The sequence below is a fragment of the Egretta garzetta genome, unplaced genomic scaffold (genome assembly GCF_000687185.1).
Source record: "Egretta garzetta isolate BGI_Z169 unplaced genomic scaffold, ASM68718v1 scaffold598, whole genome shotgun sequence".
Lineage (NCBI taxonomy): Eukaryota > Metazoa > Chordata > Aves > Pelecaniformes > Ardeidae > Egretta > Egretta garzetta.
The window spans coordinates 3,338,352-3,350,650 of NW_009260621.1; the positions used below are offsets into that span (position 1 = coordinate 3,338,352).

At 60.7% G+C, this 12,299-nt stretch overlaps 1 protein-coding gene across 1 annotated transcript in view; it reads left to right on the forward strand.

The window, feature by feature from the left end:
* Positions 1-11,978, forward strand: part of LOC104132127 (nitric oxide synthase 1 adaptor protein) — a 48,113-nt gene extending 36,135 nt beyond the window's left edge. The window contains exons 9-13 of the mRNA XM_035900768.1: positions 2,576-2,705; positions 3,131-3,296; positions 3,882-4,031; positions 9,813-10,077; positions 10,178-11,978. Coding sequence (XP_035756661.1) covers positions 2,576-2,705; positions 3,131-3,296; positions 3,882-4,031; positions 9,813-10,077; positions 10,178-10,670 — 1,204 coding nt within the window. The 3' untranslated portion in view covers positions 10,671-11,978. The remainder of the gene's footprint in view (positions 1-2,575; positions 2,706-3,130; positions 3,297-3,881; positions 4,032-9,812; positions 10,078-10,177) is intronic.
* The last annotated feature ends 321 nt before the right edge of the window (positions 11,979-12,299 follow it).

Sequence of the window (12,299 nt, forward strand, 5' to 3'; positions counted from 1 at the left end):
CCTCTGCTCTTCCCTGGGGGCAGTGGCAGAGCTGGGGTGCGCTGCTGAGCCCCTCGGTGCTGGAGCATCCCCTGCCTGGAGGGGGATGGGTGTGGGTCGGGACCCGACCTGAGCTGGGGTGGGCCCCAACACCAGGGTGTGGGAGCGGGCCGGGCGGTGTCCCCTGTCTTCCACAGCACAGCATGCTCTGTCACGCTTTCCTGGCATGGCTCGCTGTGCCCTTGCTCCCAGCGATGGCTCCGTTAAGCCTGGATGGATTAGCGTTAGGTCTGCATGCCACTGGCTTTCTTGGTCCCTTGGCCCCTGTGTTCTTCTAAATGCCTGGCCTCAGCATTAGCCCCTGCAGACTTGTTCTCCATGCAGGTATTTCTCATTTAAGCAGCTCTGGCCACTTTATCCAGCTCATTACCTTAGCTCTACTTGTTCCCTGACCCTTCCCAGAGCTCTCCGCAATTGCTCAACTTTCTTCCTGGCCTGAGTAATCGGCTCCAGCAGCCTTTCTGTGCTTTCCCAGGGCTTTCCTCTTCATGCATCAGAAAATCAGTATTGGTCCTTCTGGCCGTGCTGCTGCCCCAAGAACCTGCACGCCTTCTGGGGTCAGGGGCTCAGGAGGTTGCTTTCCCCTCTGGAATAGGGACCTGCATCCTCAGGGGATCCTTTATGTCTGCCCAAGTATAGTGTTGCTGCAGGCAAAGCTTGCCAGGCAAAGCCGGGTCCGTCTGTGGTCAGGACTGCTCCCCTTTGGTAGTTCCCAGTCTTTGTGTACCTGCAGAGCCTTGCAGTGGCAATTTCTTCCTCTTCCTACTTCCAGATAAAAAAAACATCTGAAATAGCATAACGCCATTTCTTGGCTGTCTCATGGGGTGGCAGCCAGTGGCCTCAGCCCCCTCTCTCCAAGGGCTGACACCCTGCCCTGGACCTCTGCCCACCATGGATGGTTCTTTCCCCAGGAGCTGTTGCTTAGCTGCTCTCCCTTCAGTACGCGCCGTGGTGATTTTGTATCACTGCACTTTATTAATGAAAAAGTTGGGCCCTATCATGTCAAATGCCTTTCAGATGACTGAATGCATTACATCAACACCTCTGTCAATGGCACTTGTTATCTTCTCTCAAAAAGTACTGAGTCAGTTTGTCTCTGAACACGGGGTGATGGGCACAGGCTCGATTCTTTACTAACAAAGCCGGGAGATCCACTGTGTTGACCAGCATCTGTGCTTGGTCTATAGGTACCGGGACCATCCTGTAATTATCTTGGCCTTTAATTGCTTGGCTGAGGATTAAATGCCATTCAGTTCCCTTGTTGACTGCAGTCTTGCTTTTGCAAGGCATTTCCAGATACCTGTGAAAGTTCCTTCTCTTGGATTAAGGCCAGGAGTCCTTCCTGTCCCCAGGGGGCCGGTGGAACAAGCCACTGCCCCTCTGCAAGATGTGACCTTTGGGGTCTGCTCACATCTTCTCCCAGCATCACCTGAGCATCACCAGCTGTGAGGAGGGATGACTTCCAGTCCGACGCTGCCAGCACCGAGCTTTGGCACCTGCTTAGCGTTTAATTGCAATTCCACCTTTGCTAGCTTGGCTCGGGGTCTCTGCTTCACCCACCGTTGTTCAGCAGAGGGACCCCATCCCACTGCGCTGCTGTGCCCCACTGCCCCACCGCTGGCAGGAGGAGGAGGAGGTGATTCTGGCTCTCTGGCTTCCCACAGCAGTGGCGAAGCAAGTCCCAGCCCCTTGCCTCCCCTCCTGCCACCCCTCCAGCTCGCTGTGGTTCCACTCTGCCCTGCCAAGGGCACTGCCCTGCCGCCTTGCTGGCTGCAGTCCGGCAGTGCAGGACAAAGCCGGCAGCACCGGCGCTGCCTTCTGGTACCCATCCAGGAGGGCAGGTGGACCCCAGATGTGCTGCTTTTGGGGCCCTGCAGCTGCAGCAGCAGCTCAGGGGTTTGGCAGGCTACCGAGAGCTCCCCTCTCTTCCCCAAGGTCACCTTCTAGGCCAAGGTAAAACTGCCTTTTTTGTTGGGGGGGTGGGGGTGGGGGGTGGTTTTGGTGTTTTGGGTGTTTTATTTGGTTGGTTTTAGTTTGGGTTTTTTGGTTTGGGTTGGGTTTTTTCCCATTAAATCCATGCTTTCCTGGTTCCCCATGAGCCTGTCTGGCTCAGTCCTTGCTGGAGAGAGGAGTGCTTGTAGGAGCCACGGGTGGGTGGCTGGTGGGGCTGCTGAGCTGGTGTGGCTCCCAGGTGGCTCTGCACTGCTGTCCCCTTGGCCAGAGTATGCTCCTGGGGCTCTCCTTGCTCCAGCTCAGAGCAGAGAGCTGCTCCCCCAACCCCTGGGCAAGGGCTGCTGGCTGGCCTCGCCCAGCAGCGTCCCACCCTCCCGGGGACGCGGTGCTGGTGACACAGATACTTGCGTATGGCTCGTTATGCCCAAATCAATGGACTTCTTCCCCGTAGACTCCCACCAGCTAATGTCCAGGCATTGCTTCCCAGGGCAGGAATGAGCAGCCAGCTCATGTCCCCAGAGCCACCGTGTCTCAGCAGCGCTCTGCCATCTGTGTTGCTCCAGGCGTGTCATGCCTGTCGCAGCCAGAGCCGCCTGCAGCACCAGGGCAGCTCTGATGCTCCAGCCCCTGCTAGCGACAGATGCCGCTGGCGGGACCCTGCCTTTTGCAAAACACTCTCTGGGAAACCTGCCCAGAAGGACAGCTCGGACAGGGTTGGCTCGCATCGCCTGGCTGCACCCTCGTGCACCCACAGCACCATCCAGTTGGTCAAGTGTGTCTTCTCTTCCACATCCATCTGGCTTCCTCCTGGTCTGCCCTTTCCTCATGCATTCACAGCTCACGTGCGTGACTGACGGTTCGGTCAGCACTGCCTCCCTCCCTTTGCCTCTGGCTTTTCCATCAGAGAGACCAGGGGACTATGCGCTGGATTTGCTGAGCGTGCCCTGGTGTGACGCTGCTGCTTGCCCCCACTCCCATCGTCACATCTGTGGGTACCCGCAGGGAATGGCTTCTTCATCAAATCATTTGGTGGGATGCTGGTGAGCGCTGATAGAGGAGCAGGGATAGCTGGAGTCGAAGCTCTCAGCCCTCGGGCAGCAATCTCCCACACGCTCACCCACTCTCTCCTGTCACGCAGGTCCACTTGCTGAAGGACCAGCTGGCCGCTGAGGCGGCGGCGCGGCTGGAGGCCCAGGCTCGCGTACACCAGCTCCTGCTCCAGAATAAGGACTTGCTGCAGCACATCTCACTCCTGGTCAAACAGGTGCAGGAGCTGGAGCTGAAGCTGGCGGGGAACACCACCAGTAAGCGCTCCTGCCCCTTCCTCTCCCCTCGCAGCTAGCCGGGTCTGTGGAGGATGTGCGTGTGGGGGTTTCTCCTGGGATTTTTGTGCATTTCCAGTGGTTTTGTGCAGGGGAGTGTTCGTGCTCTTCTGGCCTGGCTTGTGCGTGTGCGGCAGGGTGCTTGCATGCAGCATAGGAGGGAGCATGGGGAGGGAGGGCTGTATGGACAGGCAGTCACGTACGTCCATCAGCTGTATGTCCACTCTCCCCAGTGGCTGCATGGTCTAGGCCAGCTCCTTACCTGACCAAGAGCCCCTCCTTGACCTTCCTCTCCAGCAGACATGGCCATCAGCTCCTCAAAGGAGCTGGGGTGGGAGACAGGTAACTCTTTATCCTGCAAAAATGGCACTTTGCTGGCCAGCATCAGCTCTTGGCACCAGTGGCACCAAGTGACCCCCTCTAAACAGTGGTGGGGGGGAGGTTGACACCCAAATGGCCCCAGACCGTCATCCTCTGGCCACCCTGCAGCCAGCTGTGGGGGAGCGGGGATGCCCAGGCAAGCCGGGGTGGCACTGTCTGCCTCTCAGCCATGCCCTTCTCTTGCAGCAGGCTCTCAGGACAGTCTGCTGGAGATCACCTTCCGCTCCAACGTCCTCCCCGTCCTCTGCGACCCGACCACCCCGCAGCCCGAGGACCCCCCCCCGCCGCCACTGGGCCCCAGCTCGGGCTTCCCCAGCACCCTGGGCAGCCCCATAGGTAGGAACAACTGTCTGGCGAAGCTGGAGTGCTACCACTTTCTGCCAGGCTCGGGGCCGCCTGCCCCGGGGCCGGTGCTGGGCAGCCTGGAGCTCATCAAGTTCCGCGAGTCAGGCATCGCCTCCGAGTACGAGTCCAACACGGACGAGAGTGAGGAGCGTGACTCCTGGTCTCAGGAGGAACCACCACGCCTGCTCCACGTCCAGCCCAGGCAGGACCTGGGTGACAGCCTGGAGGACGAGATCGCAGTGTAGGGGTCGGCAGGAGGTGGTGCTGAGCAGCCGGGACCCACCGGAGCTGGGGCGGGCCCTGGCCATAGCCCCCTGGCCCTGGCAGGGATGGGACAGCCCAGAGAGAGGGGGCAGAAGAGGGGGTGTGAGGCTTCCAGCACATGGCCAGGAGGTGTGTGGAGGTGAGGACAGAGCCATGCTGAGGGGGTGCGCTGGGCAATGCTGTGCTGCAGCGTGCATGGGCTTGTGTGCTGAGCTGGAGCATCCCCGCTTTGCATCGGACGGCAAGCTGACAGCTGCTTGTGCTACCCCCTGATCCCCGTCCCCCTGCAAGCTCCACTTTGGGGTCAGGCAGGGGCAAGGGACTCCCTACTGGATTAGCCACTGCTGCTGGTGCTGCTGCAGGGGGGAACGGCAAAGCAGATGAAGATTTGTGCTTGGGGAGAGAGAGGGCAGGCGCGGGGCAGTGAGTGGGGACAAGAGTGACCGAGGAGCCAGCATGGGACGGTGAGCCGGGACAGAGCTGCTGGCAGGGGGTCTGGCTCTCTGCATGGTGGAGAGGGCGGGAGATGAGGCCAGGGCTGTGCTAGTGGGGTGGTTAGGGTTGGTGACAGTGCACTGTCAGGGTGGGAGTGCAGCTGAGAGGTGAGGCAGCGAAGGACGGTGGGGACGAGCCTGGGAAGTTGCTGAAGGGGTGAGATGAGGTCGCAGAGGGTGGGCAGGCGCAGGCAGCTCGTGGCAGAGAGCTGTGCTTGTGGCGCTTCCAGGGCAGGGTTTGTCCCCGCCTGAGGCAGGTGGAGGGTGCTCGGGCACTGCCCCCTCCTCTCCTGGGCTGCAGAGTGGAGAAGGCACAGCTCGGCAAGGAGCAGAGCGCCAGGGCACGCAGCACGGGGCTGTGGGGTGTCCTTCCCTCGTTGCCTGGTCCTTGGGCTCCTTGACATGGCTGCCAGGTTTCCAAGCCTTTCTGGTGCTCTCAAGTCACATTTTCAAGCACTTCCCTGCACCCACCGTCACCACAAACTCCCTGCTTTGCTTTATAGACAAACCCTTCCACTTCCAAGCAGTTGCTTGCCCCTGGACCAGGGCTGGGGGATGGATGCAGTGCTGGCATTGGCCATGTGCAGGGATGGGCATGCTTGCCTCCCCTCGATGGGGAGCAAACTGCTGGTGTCTGCAGGTGGGCTCCTTTTGGTTTGCACCCTCCAGAAAAGTGAACCCAAGATCTCAGGATCCCTCACTAGACCCTGAGGCATCTGTGGGAGCCTCCAAGGGATCCAGAGCTTCTCTCTCTTCTGCAAGCACATTGGTCCTTGGGCTCCTTGACATGGCTGCCAGGTTTCCAAGCCTTTCTGGTGCTCTCAAGTCACATTTTCAAGCACTTCCCTGCACCCACCGTCACCACAAACTCCCTGCTTTGCTTTATAGACAAACCCTTCCACTTCCAAGCAGTTGCTTGCCCCTGGACCAGGGCTGGGGGATGCAGTGCTGGCATTGGCCATGTGCAGGGATGGGCATGCTTGCCTCCCCTCGATGGGGAGCAAACTGCTGGTGTCTGCAGGTGGGCTCCTTTTGGTTTGCACCCTCCAGAAAAGTGAACCCAAGATCTCAGGATCCCTCACTAGACCCTGAGGCATCTGTGGGAGCCTCCAAGGGATCCAGAGCTTCTCTCTCTTCTGCAAGCACATTTGTCAGTGGTCTGTTGCTGCAGCCTCTAAGATGCCATGGCTGATGAGGTGTGAGCCAGAGTCCTGATGTCCCCCCTGCTCCTTGTGGAAAAACTCAAGGAGGCAGGGAATGGCACAGTTGTCTTCCTCCCCATCCATCCTCTTATCCTGCTACTGCTTTGCTTTGTTGCTTTCCTCTGCTCTTGCCTTCACCAGCTCTGTCTCTGCTACATCTGCCTGCACCTAACCCTTAGCTGAGCATCTCCCAGGCATGAACTCTTGCTCTCCTCTGGGGCTTAGCCCAGCTGTTGAGGAAGGTCCATTGCTTTGTTCTGCCCTGGTCCCCTTGGGGCTAAGGGCTGCTGAGGAGTGAGGGGTGGGTGAGACCCCCGGGGTTGGTATGAGCTGTGCTATGCACCCGCCACCACAGGAGGAGGCTGGATGCTGTGAGGAGCTAAGAGAGTCCTAGTGGGAAGGAAGGCCATGTTTCAGTGTCCCCAGCAGTGGCCTGGTGTCCAGGGCAGCCCCCACACCAGCCACAGAGGGGGCAGAGTGGGAGCGGGTGCTGGTTGAAACCCGGGTGCTCCTGTCCTCTGGCCACCAATACTTCTGTACGCCCTGTCCTGCACCACTGCGGGCACAGCTGCATGCCAGCCCCTCTTGCTGGGGACCCCAACACCCCACTGCCAGCTTGCAGCAGTTGGAGGTGAAAGCACGGGGTGGGAGGCTGGTCCCACCAAGAGAGGAGAGGTGGGGATGGCAGCATGCACAGGACGTGGCACAGGCAGGGTAGGGATGTGTGGGTGAGCTCGGAGAGGGATTTGCATGTGGGCAGACAGATCGTGCGGGAGAGGGGACAGCAGGAGCTCAGCCATACGCACAGGGCAGATGAAGGGAGAGCCTGGGAGGCGCAGCAGCAGGTAGGAGGTCTCTTCCAGGGCGGGCTGCCTCGGAAAGCAGGCAGGGCTGAGCCATCTCCCCAGGCCACTGCTCCTGCCCGTCCCTGCTGCACAGGCATAGCCCAGGTGGTGCCCCGTCAGGACCAGCTGCAGGCTCAGGCTCCTGCCCGGCACTCTGCCTGCAGGGGATGGTAGCGGGTGCCCCATGGGCTAAGGGGGCGCTGCTGGAGCCAGATGGGACCCTGCCAGCGTCCCACCGCGCTGCGGGTGTACATGTGTAAATGATCCTGCTCCTAACTCAGCGCTGCCTCCAAGACGCCCCTCTAGCCTCTCACTTTTGTTATGGACCTTGACTGGGGTTTTATAGCTATATTTTTTGTCCTTTCTTTTCTTACAACTGTCGTGTTACTAACTGTTGACTCAATCTATCTGGGAAACCAATCTGTCAATGTAAGTGCACTTAACCCTTGGGTGTTGTCATTAGTCGACTGGCTTTTGCTAAATAAATCTTTCTATTTCTCAAGGCTTTCTGTTGTCTCTTCCTTCTCACTGACTCTCTCTCTTTCTGTACTTCTCTTCCCCTCCATGCTGGGAGCTAGTACTGACGGTGGCATCCCTTGGCCTTACACAGACCCTCTCCAGGCTAAGCATCCTCTCCTGTGGGATCCTTGCTTGCGGTGCCAGCCACGGGCTGCCTGTGAGAGTGAGGCAACCCGAGTGTTGCTGGGGGTAGAGGGGTTTCAGCCTTCCCCTTCAGCCGCTGCACAGGGCAGGCTGGTCTCAGGGCTGACCTGACAGCTCAGGGGTGCCGTGGGGTTCCCATGGAGATGCAGAGATGCTAAGCAGCACTTAAGGGGGCTCGGGAAATTTTTTGGCTGCTGGGGAAGGAAAAGTCAGGAAGAGCCTCTCAAAGGATGACGGAAGTGTGCAGGCAGCCAGGGCCGGCTGCTCCTAAACCAATGTATTCTGCCGCTGGCAGGAGCGATGGAGCAGTGCCCTCCCGCGGCGGCTGCCCGGCTGGCGGGGCTACACAGGCACGCCGGGGGCTGCAGCCTCCTGCTCCTTGTGCTCCTTCTCCCACAGGGCCTTCAGCCTGCGGTAGTACACCTTGCAGCTGTAGCCCTCCTGGGAGCTGTGCTGGATGTGGGTCTTGACCGACCACAGCGTGGGGAAGACGCGGCAGCATGACATGCACTGGTAGCCATGCTGGGCTACCGGTTGGCACTGGGAAGCGGCGAGGATGTCCCGGACCGTGATGCTGGCTCCACTGCTGGCTGGGTTGTCCTTCTCGGGGGGCTGAGGCTTGTCCGAGGAGCCAGAGGAGGAGCAGATGATCTCTGAGAGGTCATCAGGCTCCTCAGGCTCCCGGGTGCTGGTGGCCGGGCTGGAGGAGAGGCTGTCCAGGTGCTGCTGGGAAGCTTCTTTGGTGCCCATGAAGTAGCTGTAGGGTGAGAACCAGGGCCGGTAGATGGTGCAGGTGCAGGCAGAGGGCTCGCTGCCTGGCAGGGCTCCGGGGCCACAGGCTGCGGAGGAAAGGGTCTGCAGTGAGTCAGGGGTCCCTGCAGGAGCACAGCCCCCTACAGGGTTGGGAGTGGTGCTGGGGACCCTTCCTCTCTGTCTCCATTGGGATCCAGAGGTGACTGGCTCTGTCCCAATACATCTCCCCATCATGGAGGGTACCATCCCTCCCCCCCACGGGACACAGGGATAGAGGTGGGTGTGGGATGCTGGTGGGCACTGAGGCACTGGCGCAGCACAGGGCTCACCCAGCAGCCCACTGGAGCCATCCCATGGAGAGCTGCACTAGCCCCGGGGGCAGCGATGGGGGGGCTGAGCTGGTGCTCCTGGGGGCAGCACCCACAGCTTTGAGGATTTCTGCTGGGAAGATATGGGGGAGAAACCGGTGTAGTCCAGAGGTGGGGTGTGGCTGCAGGATGGCCCCCAAGGTCCCCAGAAAGCCCGGTCCCCTCTTCCCACCCACGCAGGAGGATATGCCCAACTAAACCCCTCCACAGCCTGTCTGCCCGCAGGCCCTTGCGGTGCTGCAGCCGTGCCCAGGGGGTGCAAGGGGGAGCCCTCCCCACAGACAGTGCTGGCTGCCTGCACCCCCTGCTTGGCCACAGCTGGTGGGGGCCAGGCTCACCAGGCAGCCTGGCAGGGCCCCAGGGGTATGGGGTCTCCGAGCTTCTTGTCCTGCTGCCATGGGGCGCAGCCCCAATGGAAACGGTGGGCAGGACAAAGCTCTCCATCACCCTTGCATAGCCAGTGCGTGGTTCCTGCACCATGGTACCCATGCCATCATCGGCTAACTTCACAAAGGGCTGATGTCACTGCATACGGTGCACAGCCTGATGTTCCTGGGCAGTGGGCTCAGCCCATGGGATCTCTGGGGAGCATGGCCAATGCAAGGGAACAGCCAGCTTGGGCTGGAGAGGGAGCCTTGGTGGGGCAGGCAGTGCGGAGCCCAGGCTGTGGGTGCCCCTAGAGAACCCCTGCTGTCTCATGGGTGCCTGGCTGATAAGGGCCCCACCTCAGTCCCATCTCCGCAGGCAGCGCGGCAGGTCTGGGCAGGGGTCGGCAGTGCACCTTGCCCAGCAGGGTGGAAGGGACAGGCCCACTGTCCTCTTGCCATTCCCTTGGTAAATCCTCTCTCTCTCTTTCTTTCCACAACCTGCTTCCCAAGTTGCTGGGTGCCAGGTAAGAGACGCTCTCGGTGTGTTGGCTGTGCCAGCGTGGAGCCTTCGGCTCACTGTTACCCTGTCTCGCCCCATGCTGTCCTCGCTGCATGCACTGCCCTGTGCAGCCCTGGCATGGCCCGGCTGCTCACAGCCTCTGCAGGGCTGCAGGAGCGGCCTCCCTGTCCCCCAGATTGTGTTCTCCATGCTGCTGGGTTGGGAGCTGGCAGGCAGCTCTGGGACGTGCCGTCCCTGCCGGGGTCCCCTCTCCAGCCCGGCTCACCCCCCCTCTCTGTTCCCTTTCCCCCTCCAGTGGACCAGAGCATGTTTGAGAACGCCAGTGCCAGCACAGCACCCACCCCGCGGTCACAGCACGTCCCTGCTGCGCCGGGCTCCCTCCTGCCCTCCCGCCCTGCCAGCAGCCAGCACCTCCGCAACCTGGGCAAGGCTGTGGGGGCCAAGGTGAATGATCTCCTGCGCCGCAAGGAGCCGGCTGGCCTCCCCAGCGTGGGGGTGATGGAGGTGAACGCCAGCGCTGGGGCCATGCTGGTCACAGGGCTGCCGGCCAGCGAGGACGGGTGAGTGTCCCTGTGGTGTGCACCCTGTGGTGGGGCTGTTGGGACAGGCTGGAGGGGCCTCTGCGTGAGGCTGCATGTCACTGCTCCTCTGTGTTTGCAGGGCTTTGGGGATGGACACCTTCCCCCGCCTGGACCCCCCGCCCCCTGTCACCAAGAAGCGGACGCCGCGTGCCCTGAAGACTCCACAGGACATGCTCATTGCACCACAGCCAGCAGGGACCAGCCCAAGGAGCAGCACGGAGGAGCCCCCTGAACTGCCCACAGCCCACCCCAACCCCGCAGAGGAGTGGCCAGGGACGAGGGACCCATCCCCTCCAGAATGCCCTGGGGTCCCCAGCATGACCAGCATCCCAGAGCCAAGCGGAGACCAGCCCGCCTCTGCCCTCCCTGTGCCCGACCTCATTCATAAAGGCAGCCTGGAGAGCCAGTGGCGAGCAGGCGAGAGGGCCACTGAGACCTCACCCCGCACAGAGAAGCCCTCCCGGAGACCAGGGCTGGAGCATGAGCTGCCTGGGAGCACAGGGCAGCCAGAGCCATGCACCCCTGGCCGCGAGGTGGAGGGGCCCCATCCCGACCTGCTGTCCTTCGAGTAGCAGCAGGAGAGCCACGATGGGGGCATGGTGGGGGCTGGCTCTCCCAAACACATCTCTCAGTGCCACTTGCCAATTTTGGGGTCATTATTTTGGAGAGGGAGGAGCGCCAGGGTGGCAGAAGCCATTGCTGCACCAGCATGGGGTGTGGGGAGCCATGACACCCCATTTCTTCCCAAATTCCCAGGAGGGGCACAGCCTGTCCTGCCATGGCTTCTCCTGCCAAGGTGCCGCCATCCTGTCTGCAGCCAGGGGCCATGCTCAGCTGGGGACCAAGGGTGGGCTTGCTTAGCAGCCTGGGTCCTCATGCATGGGTGCAGAAAGGCCAGCCTGCCCCCAAGCCCGTCAACTGTGCTGGGGCGAGTGTCCCACAGGTATCCCCCACAGTTCCCCACGTCTGGGCTGGCTGCCCCAGTCCAGATCATGTCCCAGCTTACATCATGTGCTTGCAGAGATACCCTGTCCCAGTGTGCCAGCAGGTTCACCCAGCCCCTAGTGCCCAGTGCCAGGGAGCCGGGATGACAGGTGGCCCCAAGACCTTCTGCAGGTGACAACCACTTGGCATTCGTCCTCCCAATGCCATCTCACTTTGCAGAGGAGCCCCAGCCACAGGAGACCCGCTTGTGGTGCAGGCTCTGGGAGGGAGCAGGTCTGGATGCCTGGGGCTGCATGGCTGCTGGCCAGTGGGCTCTGGCGGGAAGTCAAGCTCCCTGCGAGACCCCCTCCAGTTTCCGCTTGTTTCCTGGTCTCGCCCCAGCCACCATGGACCAGACCGACCTGCCCAGGCAGGCAGCCCACTCCATATGGTCCAGGGCCACTGCTCTCCTTTATTTACTGGGACAGTGATGTCTTCGCGGGACTGGGATGCAGGAAACCACGCGGTCCTTGGATACTGCTCTATGATTGTTTCCCCATGGATTACAGGAGAGGTTAGCCAGCCTGTAGACCCCTGGGCCAGCGTAAGGAAGCAGCTGTGAAATGGCAGTTTTCTTAGAGCTTTTATGTGTATCCTCACCGCAAAGGTGATTTTGAGAGGAAAAGCTCTGAAGTCTGGTTTTGGGCTGCAGGAGGCTAGGGGCTTGTGGATGGGGCACCTCTGCCTGCAGCTCCTCCTGGGCCACGCAGGGCAGTTGGGCTGAAGAAATGTCTTCCACCACATTGTGGTCTAGCTGAAGGAAGGAGGCCGCAGGCCTGAGAGATCCCTTTGGCCTGGGAGCAGCCGCTCTGCCTCCTTGCCCGTCACCGTGGCCGGGTGCCATAGTGGTGCTGGGGCTTTGCAGCGCTTGGCCCCTGGGGAGGCCCCACTGGAGGGCAAAGGAGATGCCAGAGCCCTGCAGAGCCTGAGGCCAGCTGGCAGTCGGTGCTGAGGTATAACACACCCTGTGTATAATGTGATTTTGCTGTGCATGGCCGATGCCACCCCACAAACACAAATCTGTATGAGTATGTATATGTGTATGTTGCCTAGACCTATGCTGCATTGTATATGTTGATGGAAACAAGGGCTTGTAGCCCTTCTTTGAGGAACCAGCATCTTCCAACCCTGCCGATCACAAGGGAACCTCACTGCTGGTCCAGTCCCTCTATTTATGTTGTCTAGGGTGTGTGTGTAGTTTGGGACAAAAAGTGCAG